Genomic DNA, 22034 nt, shown 5'->3' with positions numbered 1-22034 from the left:
TATTCACATGATGTACTGAGACATGGACTTATAAAACCTAACATTATGTCAAGAAGAAAAATAAAATTATAAAAGCTTAGTGCATTTGATCATGTTCTTCACGACAGGCAAATGGTAGTTGCAAAAATAAGGATAACCATACTTTATCTCACAGACTTGTTGTGTTAAGAGGCTGCGAAATACAAAATGTTTCGCAATCAAGATTATCTGACACTTAAACAGTATTATGCAAATTAAATGAAACCTTGTTTGGAATAACAGTTCAAACCTGAAAAATAGCGAAGTATTTTCTTCTCTCTTTTTGACATAGCCTACTAGAAGGCAAAACAACAGTTCAACTACTAGTTTGCGGAGATCGGTAAACCTGGGCCCATAACCTGTTGAGTTTGAATAAAAGAGTTTCACATGTTGCTGAGTTCCACACACCAGGTTCTTAGTGACAGAAGAGACAGAGCGAGAATAATCTAGTAGCGAGCTTGACATAAACAAGAAAAGGGTTGAGGTGGATGCTAAACAGCATCTCATCTGACGGGTGTGGGTTTTGCCGCTCAACAGCTTTTTCGTCCACGTCACTGACTGAGACTCAAAAACGTTACTGTCAAATAGAAAAGGAGCTGCTGGCGGTTCAGTTTGGTTTGCTGAGATTCCGGCAATATGTTTATGGACAAAAAGTGACCGTTGAATCGGATCACAAACCGCTTGTTGGTCTGCTGGAAAAGCCGATAGCAACTTGCTCCCCAAGGATCCAACGGATGCGACTTCAACTGCAAAGATTCGACTTTCGGCTTGTGTATAAGCCCGGCAAGGAGCTTTTCATCGCCGACACCTTGAGCCGTGCACCTTCACCGCGTTTGTTCACGGATGACGTCACCCAGGATAGTGAAGACCAAGTGCATCATGTGCTTCATAGTCTCGTCACGTCCGTGTCCACAAGGAAGCGTTATGCCGAAGCCACGGCCTTGGACCCTACTCTGCAACTTTTGAAAACGGTGATTCAAAAAGGATGGCCTGAGAAGCGTGCTCAGTGTCCGGCTTCAGTCAAACCGTATTGGTCGGTGCGGAGCGATTTGTCAATGGTGGAAGGCGTTTTATTGTGTGGCAGTCGTTTAGTGGTTCCAATGTCCCTTCGTCGCGAGACCATGGAGGGTATACACGACGGTCATTTCGGTGAAACGAAGTCTGTTTTACGCGCGAAGTCAGCGGTGTATTGGCCCGGTTGGGAGGATCAAGTAAAAAATATGGTGGCCAGTTGTTCGGTTTGCCAAGAAAACCGTGGTCGAAACCCTAAACTGCCGTTACATCCCGTCCGGCTTCCGGATTACGCCTTTCAGCTGGTGTCTGCTGATTTGTTTGAGTTTGAGCGCGTGAACTATATTTTGCTGGTGGACTCATACAGCAAATGGCCGTGTGTCGTTCCCCTTAAATCAACAACCTCGTCAGCCATCATTGAAGAGATGTCACGATTTTTCTGTGACTTTGGACGGCCAGAGGAGTTGGAGTCTGACAACGGGACTCAATTTTCCAGTGCGGAGTTCCGTGAATATTGTGCATCGTTGAACATCAAGCAAGTGACGTCGAGTCCCGAGTTCGCCCAATCCAACGGACTGGTTGAGCGACACATCCAAACGGTAAAACGCACTTTGCTGAAGATGTTTGCTGAAGGAAAATCACTATGGGAGGCCCTGGCAGCCATCCGTTCGACCCCGGTGTCCGGCTCATTACCGGCCCCTTCAGTGCTACTTCAAGGACGTAATCTTCGTGGTGTGCTGCCTTTTCTCGACGCATCCTTATCTCCAAAGCTGGTGCCGGCGTCGTTTGTACGTCAAGAGTTGTCTCGTCGCCAACAAACGGCGGCGTTTGTTCAACCCCGCCCAGTGAGTGTTCGGTCGTCTGCGTTGACTGTAGGACAACGTGTTCGTGCCTTGATCAAAGGGAAGTGGCAACTTGGTGTCGTAAATGTGGTGTGCCCAGAACCACACTCTTATATCGTCCGCTTAACTGATGGGCGTATGTTTCGTCGTACACGCTGGGCAATTAACGTCGATAACGCGACCAGACCGACAGCCGTTCAGCGGACCATGCAACCTTCCCGTCCGCATTTTTAACGTGGCCCGGTTGTCGCTCCACCCACTCAACCGTCGGCTTTGGTTCAGCCGAGTGGAAGTTCATCAGTGGCTGTCCAGTCAGCCGTCGCAAGGACGGCCCGTCCAGTCGCTGGTGTCAATACTCCGTCTGGACAGTCTTCCGTGTTCCAGTCGTCTGCTCAACAAGAGTCTACGCCAGTCCGTTCTGTTGAAGCGCCCAGCCGTCCTGTTCGAGAGATTCCGGCCTCACCCGCTCGTTTACTTGTTTCCCGTATTCCCGTTCGTGACCGGGTGGTTTGGGTGCCCCCTTCGGCCAGCAGTGGTCAACATGCTCCTGTGGCCGCCCTTGGCGTTACCCGCTCGGGCCGACGCTACATTAAACCTCCACCACCCTCTCAGTAAACGGCGCAAGTCGACATTTCAGTCTCCCGTCCGATTTATCTTCATGTCATTTCAATTCATTGTCGTTTCATTTTTCATCGTTTCACTACTCATTGTTCATGCGTTTATTTTCATCTCACCTACCCATTGTTCATTCATCTTCGTACACATCCTCATTGTTCATTCATGTTGGTTTATTTTTCGCATTCTCATTTTCCGTTTTGATCGCATTCATTTCTGTTCGTTCGTATATAGTTAAAGGGGGGAGATGTTGTAAAGTCTACCACTAGGTGGCCTCCCATCTTCCCCTCCTCCATGTCGAGACCACCGAGGCGGCACTAGAGAATACACAGACACACAGAGACTACCAAGACTACAACAATAGGCCCGTATATTTTCACTGTATTTTCTTATTTATTATCAATATTTGAGCGTTTAATGGTGTTTTTCGTGCTTAGCTTTTAAATTTACCCTATGTACATCTATTTCCAGTCATTTTGTTTTAATTTTGTTACCAGTTTTCTTTCTCTCTCTTCCCTATAGGAACTGTCAAAATGGTAAATTCGTGATTTTAAGGTATATTTATCACATTAAGTAACTCAGTTTATTACAGGTGATATTTCCTTCAGTAACCTGCTTTCTTCCCATCAAAACACCCCTATTTTCTTTGTAAAATATCAATTATGGGGTAGGGCTTGGTAAGCTCGCTAAGTTTTTTCCTGCATTTTACATTCTTTCTATAGAAAGTTTGCAGCCATTCAATTTTATTAACCATTATTCTATTATTATTGATCCAGGGACCCTTTTTCTGAAGAAATTACCAGTATTATTGGTTATCAGTGGAATTTTCTTCATCGTTAACTATGAAGGCTGGAAAAAGAACATGTAAGTTGTTTTTTTTTATTGGACTTGCTTCCATTGTATTTCAATTAATTTAAATATGTTCTTTGATAGAATCCTGTGTTAGACAACCCCATACACATTCAGATTCAGTTATATATTCTTAGTTTAGTTAAAATTTTCCTTCGCTCTGAAGCATAGGGTAAAATGGAGTTTTGTTAATTTAAACTAAAATTTGAATTGTTTAAATTTGATCTCAATTAATTTTTATGTTTTATTTTATATTTACTTTGTAAACAGTCTAAATTTTGCAAATTCAATTTATTTGAAAATACAATTTAGTTTTTTTAATTTGGATACTGTTTAGTACTTTTTGAAGACGCATCTTTCTATACTTGTTTACATTTTTCAGTTCGGCTGTCCCCACTGTCAACTGTAATATACTGCGTTTTTTATTTTAGTTTGTAATTGGATTTTATTATTCTAGAGTAGCTAGGTGCAACAGGTGACAGTATTACCAAAGGAGCCGGGATTGGTACAACACTTAACATGGAACATGGTTTATTTGCTTTAATAAGTGAGCAAAACTAGAATGAAGTTTGAAAGAGGCTGAATTCGAGAGCGATACGGGCGTGTATTCACTCTACCAACGAGACGAGACCAACTGACGCTGTGATCAGAGGGAGGGGAGGGGGGCGACGTTGCCGAGTCATAGCATGTCTTTTTCCCCGTACATGAACGGAAAAGAATTTCTGAATTGTAATGTGGAACACCCACGGCGAGAAAATACTCCCAAGGAAAAAACACGGGGAGCAAAAAGATAAGGGGTAATTGCTGAATTAAGATAAGAGCGGGTCTCAAAGCTGACGGAAGAGGAGATGGACTCAAAGAAGAACGAACGAAAGAGACAGAGAAACAAAAAGACAACGTAATAATTTAAGAAGCGATCTTGGCGGCAAGGCGACGCGAACGACGGAGAGTTGATAAAGGCGCTGTCGGAGGGGCTGGACCATGCCGCTGGCAAGGGGTAGTCGAAGTTGAAGCGCTCGATGGAGGTTGCAGCTGCGGCGTTGGGGGGGAGATGACACGAAGAAAACGCCGATTGCGGCGGAACAGCCGACCAGCTGGCGTTTTGACGAGGTAATCCCGGAATGGTCCCACCTCAACGATGACTCCAGGAGTGGACCAACGTTTTGACTTGTGGTCTTGGATGAGCACGCTGTCGCCAATCACCAGGGGTGGGAGGGGGTGCGCGGTACGGTTGAAGTGCTGAATTTGAAGTTCCTTTGCATGTTGAGCACGCTTTTCCAATAACTCGGCGGCTTGCTGCCATTCCGGAGCGAATGAACGCCTGTGTGCGGGAAGGAGATCGCGCGTTGGGCGGCTGAAAACGATTTGCGATGGTGAAGCTCCGCCTGACATGGGCGCGTTGCGGAAGAGAAGCAAAGCCTTGCCAAACTTGTCCGGGTCGAACGATCCTGACGACCAAGAGCCTGCGATGAGCTTCTTCATCGATTTGACGGCTGATTCCGCGTAGCCATTGGACTGGGGATGGTGGGGCGATGAACGGCCGTTACTAATATCCCAGTCGCGAAGGAAGGCGAGAAATTCGTCGGACTTGAACTGCGGGCCTCCATCCGACCACAGTTTCACCGGGGCTCCGGCTCCGCACGTGAAAAACGAACGGAGGGCGTCGATGACCCGTCGCGTTGACGTGTTGGTGTCCGGGAACGGGAAGACTTGAGGCCAACCGCTGAACTGATCGGCCACAATTAAAAAATCACGACCGCGGTAGGCGCCTAGATCAACGAACACAAACTCGAACGGTCTGGAAGCCGGAGCATGGGGAAGGAGAGGCTCCGCCGGATGAGACGGGAGAAGCTCTGTGCAAGATGGGCAGGACTTTGCGGCAACGACGATATCGTTGTCCATGGAGGGCCAGTAGATGGAGAGACGGGCGCGCTGACGGAGTTTGGTGGCTCCTTGGTGCATTTGAAGTAAGCGCCTGATGATCTCCTGGCGCAAGGAAGTCGGAATGACTACTCGGGGGCCGACAAGGATGAGACCCTCCGCGTCGTCGACGGACAGCTGGCTCCGCACCTGCCAGAATGGACGAAGCTCTAGGGGAAGATTACACTTCTCGTTCGGGAATCCCTCAAGGACTGTCTGTCGGAGGGACAGCATAACCGGATCGGCCGAGGTAGCCGCTGCAACGGAGGACAGCAACACGTCGGGATTGGCGTCGTTTGATCCCTCCATTGTATCCAACAAGCTGATGCGGGCTGAGAACGATTGCGGGCCCTCCGCGATCTCGTCGGAAGCGGAAGGACGATCAACCGGGGAGCGCGACAGGGCATCAGCCATCACATTGTTCTTCCCCGGCACCCAAACAGCGACGAAGGAGTACCGCTGCATGGACAGGCGAAGACGTAAAATTCTGGGATTATCCAGCTTATCCAGGTGATAATCGTTGAGGATCGGAATTAAAGGGCGATGATCGGTAACGAGCTGGAAGGAGGGCAGGCCTTCGAGAAACTGGCGGCATTTGCGCATTGCCCAAGCCGCAGCCAGGCATTCCAGCTCGATCATCGCGAACCGGGACTCTGCATCAGATAGAAAACGGGAACCCGCCTGCACGACATTCCAGCTCCCATCGGCTTTTTGTTGTCGGAGGATAAAACCGAGGCCCCGGAGGCGGGACGCATCGACGTGAAGTGAGGTTGGGGCAGCCGAGTCGTAAAATGATAGTTCGGAAGACGAAGAAAGGGACTCACGGGCTGCTTTGAAGTCCTTCTAGTGTTGCATCGTCCACTCCCATACAAAATCCTTTCGAAGTAGAGGCGCCAGAGGGCGAAGAACGGGAGCCAAGTCGTCCGAAAAGTTCCCAACCTGCTGGCAGAGCCCGTGGAAGGCTCGCATCTCTGAAACACAAGTGGGAGCCGGGAATTCACGGATGGCCCTCAGTAAATCCGGGCTGGGTCGGAAGCCACTCTCTCCTACTACGTAGCCACCGAACAACACTGACGGTTGAGCAAAGACAACCTTGCGAACGTTAATGGCGATCTGGTGATCAGCGGCGAGGCGGAAAAGGCGACGGACGAGGTCGACATGTTCTTCCCAAGTGGCAGAGAAAACCAGGATATCCTCGACTACACGGCGACAGTTCGGGAGATCGTCGAAAATGTTTGCGAGACGTCTGCCGTAGTCATCGCCAGCCAACGAGACGCCAAACGGGAGACGGTTGTACTTGAAGCGGCCAAACGGAGTGGAAAACGTCGTCATGGCACTTGACTCCTCATCCAGCTCCACCTGGTGATAGCCCTTGAGGGCGTCAATAACTGTGAAGAACTTCATCCCCGTCGGGATGGTCCGGACCGCCTGGAACGGAGTCGGGAATCAAAGGTGGGCCGGATGATGCAGCGGTTGAGCGACGTAAAGTCGCCGCATATGCGGATCCCACCATCGTCCTTTGGGACAATGACGATTGGGTGGACCCACAACGTCGGCTCAGGCACCTGGCTGATGATGCCTTGTTCTTCCAGCGAGTCCAGCTCCTGTTTGACCCTTGGCATGAGAGGCACTGCAATGGGACGGGATCCACGGATGGCCGAAGGGACTGCGCCCTCCTTTAGTTGAAAGTGGCATGGAGGACCACGCATGGGCCGGCATACTCCATCGAAAATCAAAGGGCACTCCGCCATAAGAACGTGCAATGTAGCCATGACGTCATCAATTTGGGTCGAAGCTGGCAAAGGCGGAGGCATAACCGCAGCTAACACGCATGAATGCGGATACTGAGCCGGTAGCATGCCGAATTGTTTTTGAGACGCCTTGGAGAGCACCGGCTGTTGAAGGTCACGTAGGACATGAATGGTTGTGGCCACGGGGAGGGATGATCCGCTGGACCATGACAACGAGGCCGGGAAGTGACCAAGTGACGAAATTGCCGCCCCGGTGGCCGTGACTGCGTTTGGTCCGCCATCAATTAGTTGAACGTGCTTGAAGTGACTCCAAAACATGGCGGCCGGGATTGCATCAATCGACGCCCCGGTGTCAGGGAGCACACGGATGAAAATAGTTGAGTTGCTGGAAGCCGGGACGACACCAAGCTCGACCATGTCATCAGGGATGATTGATTGGATCGTGATGCTGCCAGCCATCTCAGGTTTCGGGGTTGAACTGCCGCCTTGGGTGCAAACGGCCTGGAAGTGGCCCGTTTTGTGGCAACCTAGACATTCTTTGCCGAAGGCGGGGCAATCCTCCTTAGCGTGACGAGAGGCCGACCCGCAGTTCCAACACCCATACGGCTTAGTTCCGGGCGGATGCCAACGAGCTGCTGGACGTCCGCGCTGCTGATCCCGGTGTTGAATGGCCGGCTTGCCCATAGGTGGTTTTGCCGTAGGAGTCTTTAGCTGGTGGACGGGGGCCGCGCCACCCTGTTTGATGGTGGACGCCTGAAGCCGGGTGGCCTCAGCTGTACGGAGCGTTGTTAGCGCCATATCCAGGGTTAAAGTGGCGCCCTGTTCCAGTAGCTTACGGCGGACCTCGTCGTCGAAAACGCCAAAGACAACTTGGCCCAAAATGCGCGTGTTCTGGCAGGCCGCACAGCAATCTTTTTCAAATTCACATTTGCGCGCGAGATCACGCAAGTCGCTGAGCCAAGAATCAGCCGATTCGGTGTCACGCTGGACGCGGGATGAGAACTTCTGGCGCCACACATGACAATTGCGGCCAGCATTATACCTCTCCTGCAGCTTCCCAATAATGATGTCTGCATCTTTTAACTCAGCGGCCGCCAAACCCATGGTGAGCACAGCCTTCAGCGTCAATTTGGAGAGGCAGGACAGCAAGATGTTGGCAATATATTCCGGTCGGTCGCCTTGCGGAAGTGCAGTGTTGATTGTCGAAAGAGCGAGGAATATATTCCACTGCTGGTGCCAGATCTCGAAGGAGTCTTTGAATTCCTCGATGTCTAGTGGAGGTGGCGCGCCGTACGGCTTGAATGGCTTAGGAGGCATGGCGAGGCACGGATTAACCCAAGACCTGGGTGACACAAGGGGACCACTGAATCACTGCACGAAGGGTGGCACCGGCGTAGGATGAACACGGCAGCGGAATGAAAATGAATGGAGGAATGAAACCACGTTGGGTGGGAGAATTGAAAACACACAGATGAACGTTAAAGAAACGAGGAGCAGAAAACACAAGAAGAGAAAAAAAATGAATTGAATGGGGGGAGCGTGTGAGGTTGAATTGGCAATATGAGTGGTCGAAACGAGGGTGTGAATCAAGAAAACAGCACACTTGAAAACAGAATGAACGGCAATGTGGAAATATATGACGATAGGGGGATGAATAGTGGGAGAAACTAAACCGCGGGATGAAATCCGCGTGGAACGGGTGGACGTGGGATAATTACGGCCAACAAACAAACAATAAACGCATATATGACGATAGGGGGCTGAATGGTGGGAGAGACTAAACCGCGGGATGAAATCCACGTGGAACGAGTGGACGCGGAGTAATTACGGCCAACAAAGAAAAAAAAACGACAAACGGATTCTCAGCAAGAGAGACGGCCAAGAGAGAAACGAAGCCAGAGAGAGAAAAAAACAAAAAATGGTGGGCACGCAACATGTGGGCCCCTCACTATAGACAGAAAATGCGTATGGGCCGAATAGAAAAGAGAAATAAAAAATGGTGGGCACGCAACATGTGGGCCCCTCAATATAGACACGACAGTGAATCACCAAAAAAAAATTTAAAAAAAACACATGAAATATGAAAAACAGTGGGTGAATGTGTGCCAAAAGTCCCAAATATGATCGGCGGATAGGATAACTCGCAGGACCACAAACGAATAGCATATGCACCACACGAGACAAAGGAAAACAAGATGGCGGCCCCCACAAACCACGCTGGTTGCTGGGAGGAGGGGGGGGTTAGCAGCAATGGGCGCACCCAAGGGCCGGGGAAATCAACACAAAACAAAATAGAACTGAACAAAAAACACTTGGGATCGAGTGATGAGAGCAGGAAGAATGAATTGGATTTAAAACACAATCAACTGCGCCATAGAATGAAGTTTGAAAGAGGCTGAATTCGAGAGCGATACGGGCGTGTATTCACTCTACCAACGAGACGAGACCAACTGACGCTGTGATCAGAGGGAGGGGAGGGGGGCGACGTTGCCGAGTCATAGCAAAAACAATGCTTACATAATACATATACAAATGCTTATTTACAGGAAACCTGTTTGAAGATATTATACTGGGATCAAATGATGCAGAGACAAGTAGGCCCTAAATCTCCAGCTGCATTGGCTTTCAACAGTCAACGTAAAACAATTTCACTCAAAATTTTGTTATTTGCTTGATTGATGGATATGTATATTTCAAATATAATAGAAGGTAAAGGAATTCCTATCCTTTGATTGTTACAGGTAACAGCCATGCTGAAGAAAAACTGGATGTTATTGAACGTGAAGCAAAAGAAGACAACAGAAAGCATGCAGCAAAAGTTGCTGAAGAAGTTGCTACTATGATTTCACGAGTACCAGAGTATGTTTTTGATGCATATGAAGACGGATGTCAAGGTGATGGTGGTTCCCTCGTAGAATTCACGACCATTGAGAAAGAAGCGATAGAATAAAATGCTGCTCATATTGCTAGAATTGAAGCCGATAAAAAAAAGCAAGAATCCGAATGGAGTAAACGAGTTACGATAGACACCGAAACCTGGAATGAATTTACCCCTAGACTTTTGGACGCATTTGTGTCGGCCTGAGCTTGTGACGCCGAGCGATGCGATAATTGTAAGCAGGAGCTTACAATCATTATTCGTTGTTTTGATGACTGCAAGAGTCACCTTTGCCCGGACTGTGATGTTAAAATTCATTCAACCAGACCTTTCCACGACCGAAAGCTGTTCTTAAATGAGTTTGAGTCCCGCCCACTATTGACTCACGAGTTTTATGGAGTTGAAAATCGACCACTCAGTGAGTTATATCAAAGTTACCTTTTTTTAAAAATCTCTTGCTGTGATAACTAGATAAAAAAATTGTTTTCAAAAATATATTGGAATGCGCGTTTTTGTGCCAGTAAGCTGCAGAACTGAGAAGTGCAAGAAACTTGGAACGAAAGGTACATTGGTACTTGTTGCTGGAACCAATTACTGTACTGTGATCTCGGGAGAAGGTATTTCTCAATAATAAAAGCACATCGAGTGCACGTTACTTTTAAGTTTTAATTTCAGGTCGATTTGATCTACACTGCGCTGCGTTTAAGTGTTCCCGTTGTGATGGCGTAATGAACGCGGAACTTGAGGACTACATTGGCTCGGGGTATTGGCCTGGAAATCCCAAAACACTTGGAATTTTCTTTACGACTTCATTTCTGAAGCTGTATTTCCACCTCAAGAATTACCTACCAGGTTCATCTGAATATTGCCTTCTAAAGGCATTGGGTGCATTTTCAGCTGATGCAGGACGGGTATTTTTCATGAACCAACGAGCACGGATTCGACGAGTCAAGTGTATGAAATTCAATTTTATCTAATTGACTTTGATTCGTTGATTTGAGATGTTTGTTTGTTTATGACAGGCATCGCTGACGATCGTCATGAAACCTGAAATGAGCCACGAACCCGAAATCAAAGTTGAATACTACGAAGAGACCAACATCGAAGTTAAAGTCACCGCCCATCCCAAATCTAAAGTGAAATGGTAATTATTTAATTCAAGTTGTTTTCCCAATAAAAATGTAAATTGTAATTTTCTATTTAGGTTGAAGGACGGCATTCAAATCAAGTCCACCACTAGCGAACGCATCAGCATCAGCGAGGAAGCTTCCAACGTTTTTTTTCAAACAAACTTTCTGTCCACTCGGAGGCTCCTACCTTCTCTACGAAACCCAAAAGCTGTTACGCCAGAGCTGGACAGACGGCCAAGTTTGAAGGTTGCGTCCAGGGTATACCTCTGCCCGTCATTTCGTGGCAAAAGGCGGACGAAGTCATTGTCGAATCGGAACGATTCAAAATGGAGAGCGCTGAGGACGGAACGTTTGGTAATGCAATTGTATTATTTCATTTATAATTAAATTTTTTCAGCACAACTTCATAACGAAAGGGAAGCTTCCGTATTCGACAACCATTGAACTCCAACAAGCTCCTGTCATAGCTAAATTTTATAGATGTTTGCGGATGAATACCCCGCATTGTTTCCCTTTATTTATTTTTTTGTATTGAGCATATGCGTAGGCTACAATAAAGATATTTTGTTTGAAACTGCTTGTGTTCATTTTTTATATTGAGCAATATGGATATGCTATAATCAAGATACTTTGTTTGAAACAGTCTGTTCTTTTCAATAAAGTGACTGGCCAAAATCGCTTCGTCAGGGTGGATCACTCTTTTTGGAGCACTGGGCACCTGGCCAACTTGTTTTCTCAACGCTAGATAAGTAATTGATCGCCCCGCCCCCTTCCCGCAGAAATACACATGCGTGTGTTCATATAAGACTTATTCCGAGTTCATATTTCGATTCAGCGTTAAAAGTTAAGTTAAAGTTGTAATTTTCATTCATATTGGTGGTCAGCCGCATAGTAGCGTGCGTGAAAGTGAAAATTCGTTCGCAGGTAATTACACCTACGTATGTTCATCTCAGGCTTATTTTGACCTGATATTCCGATTCAGCCGAAAAAGTTGAGTTATGGGTGTATTTTTCATTCATATTGGTGGTTTTGATGGGAAGAAAGCAGGTTACTAAAGGAAATATCACCTGTAATAAACTGAGTTACTTAATGTGATAAATATACCTTAAAATCACGAATTTACCATTTTGACAGTTCCTATAGGGAAGAGAGAGAAAGAAAACTGGTAACAAAATTAAAACAAAATGACTGGAAATAGATGTACATAGGGTAAATTTAAAAGCTAAGCACGAAAAACACCATTAAAACGCTCAAATATTGATAATAAATAAGAAAATACAGTGAAAATATACGGGCCTATTTAAGAAAAATCAAAATGGCCGCCAAAATCAACAAATCTGGAACGACCAATTGGCCACCGCGGCAGCACTCGTTTCCCCCTACTAACCTGAGAGCGCATTTTGAGGACGAGCGTTTGAGCTAGCTCACCAGTTCCGTGTTGCACGAATTACCATTTTTACTGAAAACAGAGCGACTTTTTACTGCATATATGCGATAGAAAAGGGGGGGGGAGTTACTGAGAAGAGACACGATAGAAAAGGGGAACTGAGTAGAGACGCGTCGCGTCTCTTCTCAGTAACCCCCCCCCCCTTTTTTCTATCTCGTCTCTTCTCAGTCTAGTTTCTTTTCTTGGCTTTTCAATGTCATATGTTGTTCGTGTTAGGTTGTAGGTAAGTAAAGAATTTTTATGTACAAGTTTTATTATTTACAAAGATTATTTACAAGGACATGGAATAAGTTAAGCAATTACAAAATTTTAAACACTTGAAACTTGAAATTTTAGTTTAGACAGCGAGATTGCTGGGTCAATCGATTCCGGCGTAGTAGAATTTAACGAGTTATGTTAAGAAACTTTAACAATCCTGAAGAAATTTGCTGGAGAGGGGGTTCCATTAGTCTTTACAAGGCTGTTAAGTACAAGTTTAATTAGGCTATTAGTTTTAAGTGTAACAATATTGACAATTTGTTGGTTACCTTTTGTTGATCTGCCCCTTGGTTATCTTGCCCTTTTATACTTTGCATTGGCCCATTGGCCTCTTGGCCGGTTCACGGCTTACTTTTACCCTAAAACCGAGATGAGGAAGCCAACACAGCCGTGAAGCGACCAGGAGTCTATAGCTCTGGTCTAACTGTGAAAAAGTCAAAAGTTCTTTATTTGACTTTATTTATTTGAATTTGTTTTTTTACTGACAGAAAAATGAATCATAAAAAAGCTCACTTTTCTGGGAGTAAAAAACAAAATGTATTCCTAAAAAATTCAAAAATGTAATCTGGCATAATGTTGTTATATGTGTACTAGTCAGGGCATAGCGACACTTGAACGTATTACCACTAGAACTTTAAGAATCCGACACTAGAACGCGACACTAGAACTGCAACTTTTTTAACGGGTCACTAGAACGCGGCACTAGAACTTCGAGATTTCAGGGTCGACACTAGAACGGCAACATTTTTGAAAAGCGTCACTAGAACTCGACACTAGAAATTCATCATTTTCGGGCCGACACTAACACTTATCAAAACCCGACACTAGAACGCGACGCTAGAACGGCGACACTAGAACGGCAGCAGGGCCGACACTAGAACGGCGACGCTAGAACGGCAGTAATTTCAGGGCCGACACTAGAACGGTGATAATATTACCGGCGTCACTAGAAAAACGTCACCCTAAAAGAGACTGTTGCGATCGGTTGTTTTTATAAACAGAGGGAAATTTACAAAAATAATCCAAGATCGGATGAAATAAAAAAAAAAGAATCATCTTGAATGTGGGATTAAGTAACATCAGCAGTTTTTTTTAACTCTTTTGATTGTATTTAGGCCTACTTCACAATACACATCATCGCTGTTGCTGGGCAAAGTAACAGGATAAAAAAAAAGAATGGAAAAGAATTTTCGATTGTGCAGAATTGTTTCTCAGTAAATGGTCTTGTGAAGAATTGCTTTATAGCATAGTTGAGAAAATGTCTGAGATACTTCGGCGCCCATTAAACACGATTCCGGAAGCAATTTGAAAAGTTTGCGGATTTGAGTCGGCGTGAAAGGCACAGACAGGTCGGAGGAAGCAGAGAAATCGACGGCTTTAGATTTGCTGTCTATTGGGGCGACTAGTGCAGATGGCTTGCTGGGCGGATTATTAATTTTAGCATCTGGGAATTCCCTTCTTCTAATTCTCCTTCCTATCGTTCTTTCTTGGTATCCACTTCCATTGGGTAATCGTCTTCTGGAGGCGTAACAATTTCTTCCTTGATTTTTTTCGAAACGGCTACTGCTTCCTTCATTCCTTCCTTCTCATCAACAACCATCTCGTGATCCAGCTGACGGAGCAGTGAGCTGACGATGCGGTGATCGTAAGAGCCGTGTAGACATGATTGCAATAAGCAATCGCGTCTTAATTGAACCAAAAAGCTCACAATGTCGTCAACTAATAGTTGAAAAGCTGTAGCTATCCTCACAAATGCAGGAAAAGTTGGCAGGTAAATCTCCGTACGCCCATTACTTGGCAAAACTGGACCGAATAAAATAACATATTACATGAATATCTAAATAGGTAGGTAATTGATTTTTTTTGCCGCAGAGAAGGGTTGATAGAGTTTTTTCAGCTAGACGGGCGACATTGGAAGATCTAGGCAGTGCGAACTGTAAAGACAGGTGTGGTATCAACAGCAAAAAGCTGCTTAGCCAAGTCCCCGCTAATAGGCTGGGCAAGTAACGCCAACGTTAGTTAAATACGTTGATGGTAACTGTAGAATTTAGATGTTAGAACTAAGAATAATGAACGCATGCATTTGATAGAAATAAATACCAAAGTTTAATACCAAAGTAAGAACACACACTTCACAGATAACTTCAGACAATACTTATACGTCGAAACGCGGTTGAAGTAGAAGAAGAAGAAGTGTAGAACGTCACATAGCAGACGAAGGAAACTTTGACAAGAAGAAGTGGAAGAGATAGGTTTTGGCAACAATTGGGTTCAGCAACAGAGTTGGGGGAACGCTTGAATTGGAAAAACACAACAGTAACGGCTCATCAGCAGCCGTTTAAACAAACGACTGCAAACTTCTCAGAAGCTCTTCGCGTAAAGTTTGCAACGCAGTGACGATATCATGTCGCTAGGAAATAAAGAAATAAAGTTAAATACGTTGATGGCTAACATAAAGTACATTGAAAGAAAGCTAAACCTTTTGTCAATTCCTAATGAAAAGAGAAAACCAGGAGCGGATATTGGCATCTCCACCCAAAAGTAGACTGGAGATAAACGGTACTCCATCTCCCAACTGGGTTTCAATTTTAACTGTTTTGATCATTTTCTGGCAAGATGCAAAGTCCAAACAAAGTAAAACATCCAGAGCCGGAATTCTGCACATCTCCACCTGATAGGGAAACAAACCCCTTAAATTTAAGAGAACAAAGCTTTGTCAAATATTTAAAAAACTTAAACATTTAAGTTGGATCATCAAAATCTAATTTGTGCACATCTAATCCTGCAGAGGGAACTAAGTGTTTCTAATCTGGCCCGTCCTAGGAAAGATTCTTCTTCATGTCTTTCACCACTGCTGATCAAACTCTGGAAAACTTAAAACAAACTACTTCTAAAATATACAGTACCCACCAAATTATTAGGTACACCCCATTTTCAATGCATTCTTATGGCACTACGTGTCCTAGAAAAAATGCAATAACTCTTAAACCGCTTGGGCTAGATTTTTTTCCTTTTGGCCCTGAGTAGATCTAATGATGATCTACATTTTTTCTACACAGGAAGTTGTCGTAGGATTAACCCCCACGGCGCTACGGTATCGTTCAGTTTATTAGGTACACCCGTTTTCCCCCCATATGCGCCGTGTTAAATACGGCGTTTTCCAAAATTTACAAAAAATACTAAAAATCAAGCTAAAATCTTTTTCTTTGTGCCAAAAGATGCAGAATTCTTCACTCTATACGAATATAAAGAATAATTTACAATCAAACCAACTCAGAGAACCCTTCCCTATACCTCAAAGTTTTCCACTTCAAAATTTGTACTTTTTTCAACAAACTTGCACTTTCGCCAGCAGAGGGCGCCCAATTTCGCCAAATTTTGGCTTTTGCTGCACGTCGAATCTGGTGGAGGTCTTTGTCAATTTTACGTCTTTTTTCTCTCCTTTCCGGCGTTTCCTGTTGACGTACTTTACGTTGTCGTTTAACCTGTTCCTTCTGATCTTGGATATTTTCTTCTTGGGTTTTTTTACGTTTCCTTTCGGCGTAACGTTCCCTAATAGCACTCAATCTCAATTCCCTCGCTTCTGGTGTTTCTTCATTTCTATTTGCTCTTAGTTCTGCATTTTTGTCTCCAACATTTCTGCGTCTTTCTTCTCTCCTTTCAGGCGTTTCCTGTAGACGTACTTCACGTTGTCGTTTAGCCCGTTCAGCCAGATATTGGATATTTTCTTCTTGGGTTTTTTTACGTTTCCTTTCGGCGTAACGTTCCCTATCAGCACTCAATCTCAATTCCCTCGCTTCTGGTGTTTCTTCTTTTCTTTTCGCTCTTAGTTCTGCATTTTTGTTTAAAATTATGAATGAGTTCATTCTGTCTATGTATCTTTTTCAACTTAGGGGTCTATTGAATAAATGATGATGACTTCGGGTTCAACGGGAATATAGTTCTCGTTATTCGGGTTCGAGTTGGGAGTTTATAGACTCCGGTTGGGAAAAGGTTTCAGAAATTGTTATCAAAGTTGTTGCGTCTTCAATAACAATATTATTTTCTGAAAAGTCAGGTAAGTTAACGGACTTCGGGTTGGGCAAGGGTTGTTGGGCAAAGGTTGTTGCAATGTTCTTTCTTGTTTTTTTTTGTGGTAAAAACAATCAGACAGAAACGGTGTGTGTTTGGCACCCTTTAAAATCAACTCGTGTCGAAGCCCCTTATATCCACACCTTGTATCCACACTTCCCTTTCGCAACTGCAATCCTGTGGGATTTTTCATTCACAGTTCAATATCCTTGCAAGTTAATTACGTTTAGTTTGCTCAAATAATTTTTTCCTATTTTTACACATAAAGTACAATGATTGAAATTTAAAAATAACCACCCTTTAGTTTAATAACTGCAAACTTGAATGCAATTCCGGTTGTTGCGTCATGGTTGGGGCATTGTTGCGTCACGGCGATGCTAGAGACATCTGGTGGTGATTTTTCATTCACGGTTCAATATCCTTGCAAGTTAATTACGTTTAGTTTGCTCAACTCATATTTTCCTATTTTTACGCATAAAGTTCAATGACTGAAATCCATAAATAATAAAATGCTATTGATATCTGATGGTGATGCCGGTTGTTGCATCATGGTTGGGACATAAAAGATTGCGTCATCACGGCGACGCTATAGACATCTGGATGTGATTGACATGTTTGGGCATGTTTGGGCATGTTTGGGCAGCGACTTGACTGACCAATCACAGCGTTGTGACATGAATAAGCTCCTCCCCCTTGAGACATGAATAAGCTCCTCCCCCAAAAGCTTGTCCATATATAATAAAAGCTTTTGGGGGAGGAGCCTGTGTTGACACATTATCCGTGACAGACACAGGCTCCTCCCCCAAAAAGCTTGTTCTTTTATTATATATGGATATAATAAAAAGCTTGTTCTTTTATTATATATGGATATAATAAAAGAACAAGCTTTTGGGGGAGGAACCTGTGTCTGTCACGGACATTTTTGGGGGAGGAGCCTGTGTCTGTCACGGACATTTTTGGGGAGGAGCCTGTGTCTGTCACGGACATTTTGGGGGAGGAGCCTGTGTCTGTGTCAACACAAGCTCCTCCCCCAAAATGGAACATGTCCAAACATGCCCATCATCACCAGATGTCGTCGCCGTGATGACGCAATCTTTTATGACGCAACAACCAGCATCACCACCAGATGTCTATAGCATCGCCGTGATGACGACATATTCAAGTACTGGGCAGATTTCCCACGATAAATTCTATTACGGGCAGATGATTAAGCTTCATAAAAGCGAATAGCAAAAGGGTCTGACTTTACGCTAGACCAAAGTTCCCCGGATTTGAACGGGGCTCAGGTTACTCGTATATGGATAAGTAAATGAAAATGTATTTGAAGAATCAAATAATAAAAAGGATGGCTCTTGCCAAGGTTCGAACCTCTAACATAGATTTACCGTCAAAGTACCGAACTTCCTATTGTTAATTTTTCTTTAATATCGAATTTGGTAATTATAAATGATAAAAAATCAAAATACAATACTCGGTATAAAAGTTTGCACAAATCGATAGGATCATGTATACGGTACCATGAACGTTAGTTCAAGCCGTCGCACAACTTACTGATTGACTCATGTATGCGGTACCATGAACGCTCGTTCAAGCCGTCGTACAACTTACTGATACACTCGACGCGCTAACCATTACACCAAAGAAGTGTATAAGTGATCTTATTTTATGGATTTTTCTCACTACAATTTAGCACTATATTTTTATTCTGGAAATTACCAGAAAAATTTCTGACTATTTGCAACTTACTGAGTGTTGACACTTTCTTCCCATTATTCCATGGAACTCATTCCCAAACATGAACAGCATTGTATTTTTTTTCCATTTTTGATCTCACTGGATAGCTAGTAAAAATATCAACAAAGTTAATTTTATTTCTATGATCTTCATGTTCTATTCAAAAGTTATTCAGATTAAAATAACTCTTTCTGACTATTTGCAACTTAAATTAATAGTGAAAAACGTCAAACACAGAATGTTGATTTCTTTCAAGTCTTCTCGAATCTCTTTCGTTACATTTTTTACCTAACAACCCACTAAAAAACATAATTTTTTTATTTTATGCTAATTTTTTTACATGCATATAAGTAAATGAAAATATATTTGAAGAATCAAATAATAAAAAGGATGGCTCTTGCCAAGGTTCGAACCTCTAACATAGATTTACCGTCAAAGTACCGAACTTGCTATTGTCAATATTTCTTTAATATCGAATTGGGTAATTATAAATGATAAAAAATCAAAATACAATACTCGGTATAAAAGTTTGCACAAATCGATAGGATCATGTATACGGTACCATGAACGTTAGTTCAAGCCGTCGCACAACTTACTGATTGACTCATGTATGCGGTACCATGAACGCTCGTTCAAGCCGTTGTACAACTTACTGATACACTCGACTCGCTAACCATTACACCAAAGAAGTGTATAAGTGATCTTATTTTATGGATTTTTCTCACTACAATTTAGCACTATGTTTTTATTCTGGAAATTACCAGAAAAATTTCTGACTATTTGCAACTTACTGAGTGTTGACACTTTCTTCCCATTATTCCATGGAACTCATTCCCAAACATGAACAGTATTGTATTTTTTTTTCCATTTTTGATCTCATTGGGTAGCTAGTAAAAATATCAACAAAGTTAATTTTATTTCTATGATCTTCATGTTCTATTCAAAAGTTATTCAGAGTAAAATAACTCTTTCTGACTATTTGCAACTTAAATCGATAGTCAAAAACGTCAAACACAGAATGTTGATTTCTTTCAAGTCTTCTCGAATCTCTTTCGTTAGATCTTTTACCTAACAACCCAATAAAAAACATAATTTTTTTATTTTATGCTAATTTTTTTACATGCATATAAGTAAATGAAAATGTATTTGAAGAATCAAATAATAAAAAGGATGGCTCTTGCCAAGGTTCGAACCTCTAACATAGATTTACCTTCAAAGTACCGAACTTACTATTGTCAATATTTCTTTAATATCTAATTTGGTAATTATAAATGATAAAAAATCAAAATACAATACTCGGTATAAAAGTTTGCACAAATCGATAGGATCATGTATACGGTACCATGAACGTTAGTTCAAGCCGTCGCACAACTTACTGATTGACTCATGTATGCGGTACCATGAACGCTCGTTCAAGCCGTCGTACAACTTACTGATACACTCGACGCGCTAACCATTACACCAAAGAAGTGTATAAGTGATCTTATTTTATGGATTTTTCTCACTACAATTTAGCACTATGTTTTTATTCTGGAAATTACCAGAAAAATTTCTGACTATTTGCAACTTACTGAGTGTTGACACTTTCTTCCCATTATTCCATGGAACTCATTCCCAAACATGAACAGTATTGTATTTTTTTTCCATTTTTGATCTCACTGGATAGCTAGTAAAAATATCAACATAGTTAATTTTATTTCTATGATCTTCATGTTCTATTCAAAAGTTATTCAGATTAAAATAACTCTTTCTGACTATTTGCAACTTAAATCGATAGTCAAAAACGTCAAACACAGAATGCTGATTTCTTTCAAGACTTCTCGAATCTCTTTCGTTAAATCTTTTACCTAACAACCCACTAAAAAACATAATTTTTTATTTTATGCTAATTTTTTTTACATGCACATAAGTAAATGAAAATGTATTTGAAGAATCAAATAATAAAAAGGATGGCTCTTGCCAAGGTTCGAACCTCTAACATAGATTTACCGTCAAAGTACCGAACTTACTATTGTCAATATTTCTTTAATATCGAATTTGGTAATTATAAATGATAAAAAATCAAAATACAATACTCGGTATAAAAGTTTGCACAAATCGATAGGATCATGTATACGGTACCATGAACGTTAGTTCAAGCCGTCGCACAACTTACTGATTGACTCATGTATGCGGTACCATGAACGCTCGTTCAAGCCGTCGTACAACTTACTGATACACTCGACGCGCTAACCATTACACCAAAGAAGTGTATAAGTGATCTTATTTTATGGATTTTTCTCACTACAATTTAGCACTATGTTTTTATTCTGGAAATTACCAGAAAAATTTCTGACTATTTGCAACTTACTGAGTGTTGACACTTTCTTCCCATTATTCCATGGAACTCATTCCCAAACATGAACAGTATTGTATTTTTTTTCCATTTTTGATCTCACTGGATAGCTAGTAAAAATATCAACATAGTTAATTTTATTTCTATGATCTTCATGTTCTATTCAAAAGTTATTCAGATTAAAATAACTCTTTCTGACTATTTGCAACTTAAATCGATAGTCAAAAACGTCAAACACAGAATGCTGATTTCTTTCAAGACTTCTCGAATCTCTTTCGTTAAATCTTTTACCTAACAACCCACTAAAAAACATAATTTTTTATTTTATGCTAATTTTTTTTACATGCACATAAGTAAATGAAAATGTATTTGAAGAATCAAATAATAAAAAGGATGGCTCTTGCCAAGGTTCGAACCTCTAACATAGATTTACCGTCAAAGTACCGAACTTACTATTGTCAATATTTCTTTAATATCGAATTTGGTAATTATAAATGATAAAAAATCAAAATACAATACTCGGTATAAAAGTTTGCACAAATCGATAGGATCATGTATACGGTACCATGAACGTTAGTTCAAGCCGTCGCACAACTTACTGATTGACTCATGTATGCGGTACCATGAACGCTCGTTCAAGCCGTCGTACAACTTACTGATACACTCGACGCGCTAACCATTACACCAAAGAAGTGTATAAGTGATCTTATTTTATGGATTTTTCTCACTACAATTTAGCACTATGTTTTTATTCTGGAAATTACCAGAAAAATTTCTGACTATTTGCAACTTACTGAGTGTTGACACTTTCTTCCCATTATTCCATGGAACTCATTCCCAAACATGAACAGTATTGTATTTTTTTTCCATTTTTGATCTCACTGGATAGCTAGTAAAAATATCAACATAGTTAATTTTATTTCTATGATCTTCATGTTCTATTCAAAAGTTATTCAGATTAAAATAACTCTTTCTGACTATTTGCAACTTAAATCGATAGTCAAAAACGTCAAACACAGAATGCTGATTTCTTTCAAGACTTCTCGAATCTCTTTCGTTAAATCTTTTACCTAACAACCCACTAAAAAACATAATTTTTTATTTTATGCTAATTTTTTTTACATGCACATAAGTAAATGAAAATGTATTTGAAGAATCAAATAATAAAAAGGATG

At 42.4% G+C, this 22034-nt stretch overlaps 2 protein-coding genes and 1 long non-coding RNA gene across 4 annotated transcripts; all 3 read left to right on the top strand.

Moving 5' to 3' along the window:
• The first annotated feature begins 506 nt into the window (after nt 1–506).
• Nucleotides 507–2486, top strand: LOC124193947 (uncharacterized protein K02A2.6-like). Its single transcript, XM_046587920.1, has 2 exons — nt 507–1874; nt 2154–2486. Exons 1-2 carry the CDS (start codon nt 507–509, stop codon nt 2484–2486), a joined length of 1701 nt encoding a protein of 566 aa, XP_046443876.1.
• Nucleotides 2487–3773: 1287 nt separating this feature from the next.
• LOC124193802 lies at nt 3774–10311 on the top strand. Of its 2 annotated transcripts, XM_046587772.1 has the most exons (4): nt 3774–3864; nt 9553–9643; nt 9748–9900; nt 9977–10310. In XM_046587772.1, the coding sequence occupies exons 1-4, from the start codon at nt 3862–3864 to the stop codon at nt 10030–10032; spliced, it is 303 nt and encodes a 100-aa protein (XP_046443728.1). In that variant the 5' UTR covers nt 3774–3861; the 3' UTR covers nt 10033–10310. The 2 variants fall into 2 exon arrangements, with proteins under 2 accessions (XP_046443728.1, XP_046443727.1); XM_046587771.1 differs by having other exon boundaries at nt 9748–10311.
• A 73-nt stretch (nt 10312–10384) lies between these two features.
• LOC124193803 lies at nt 10385–11588 on the top strand. The gene is made up of 4 exons (XR_006874488.1): nt 10385–10501; nt 10560–10838; nt 10907–11028; nt 11089–11588. It is a non-coding gene; the product is annotated as an uncharacterized LOC124193803 (long non-coding RNA).
• The last annotated feature ends 10446 nt before the right edge of the window (nt 11589–22034 follow it).

The sequence above is a fragment of the Daphnia pulex genome, chromosome 5 (genome assembly GCF_021134715.1).
Source record: "Daphnia pulex isolate KAP4 chromosome 5, ASM2113471v1".
Classification (NCBI taxonomy): domain Eukaryota; kingdom Metazoa; phylum Arthropoda; class Branchiopoda; order Diplostraca; family Daphniidae; genus Daphnia; species Daphnia pulex.
Note: the sequence above shows the minus strand (reverse complement) of the source record. Positions and strands in the feature narration are given on the sequence as shown.

Coding starts and splice junctions, on each gene's coding strand:
- LOC124193947 (XM_046587920.1), top strand. CDS start 507: ATGCTAAACAGCATCTCATCTGACGGGTGTGGGTTTTGCCGCTCAACA. Junction 1,875..2,153: donor CGTTTGTTCAACCCCGCCCA/GTGAGTGTTCGG, acceptor GCTTTGGTTCAG/CCGAGTGGAAGTTCATCAGT.
- LOC124193802 (XM_046587771.1), top strand. Junction 9,644..9,747: donor ATTGGCTTTCAACAGTCAAC/GTAAAACAATTT, acceptor TGATTGTTACAG/GTAACAGCCATGCTGAAGAA.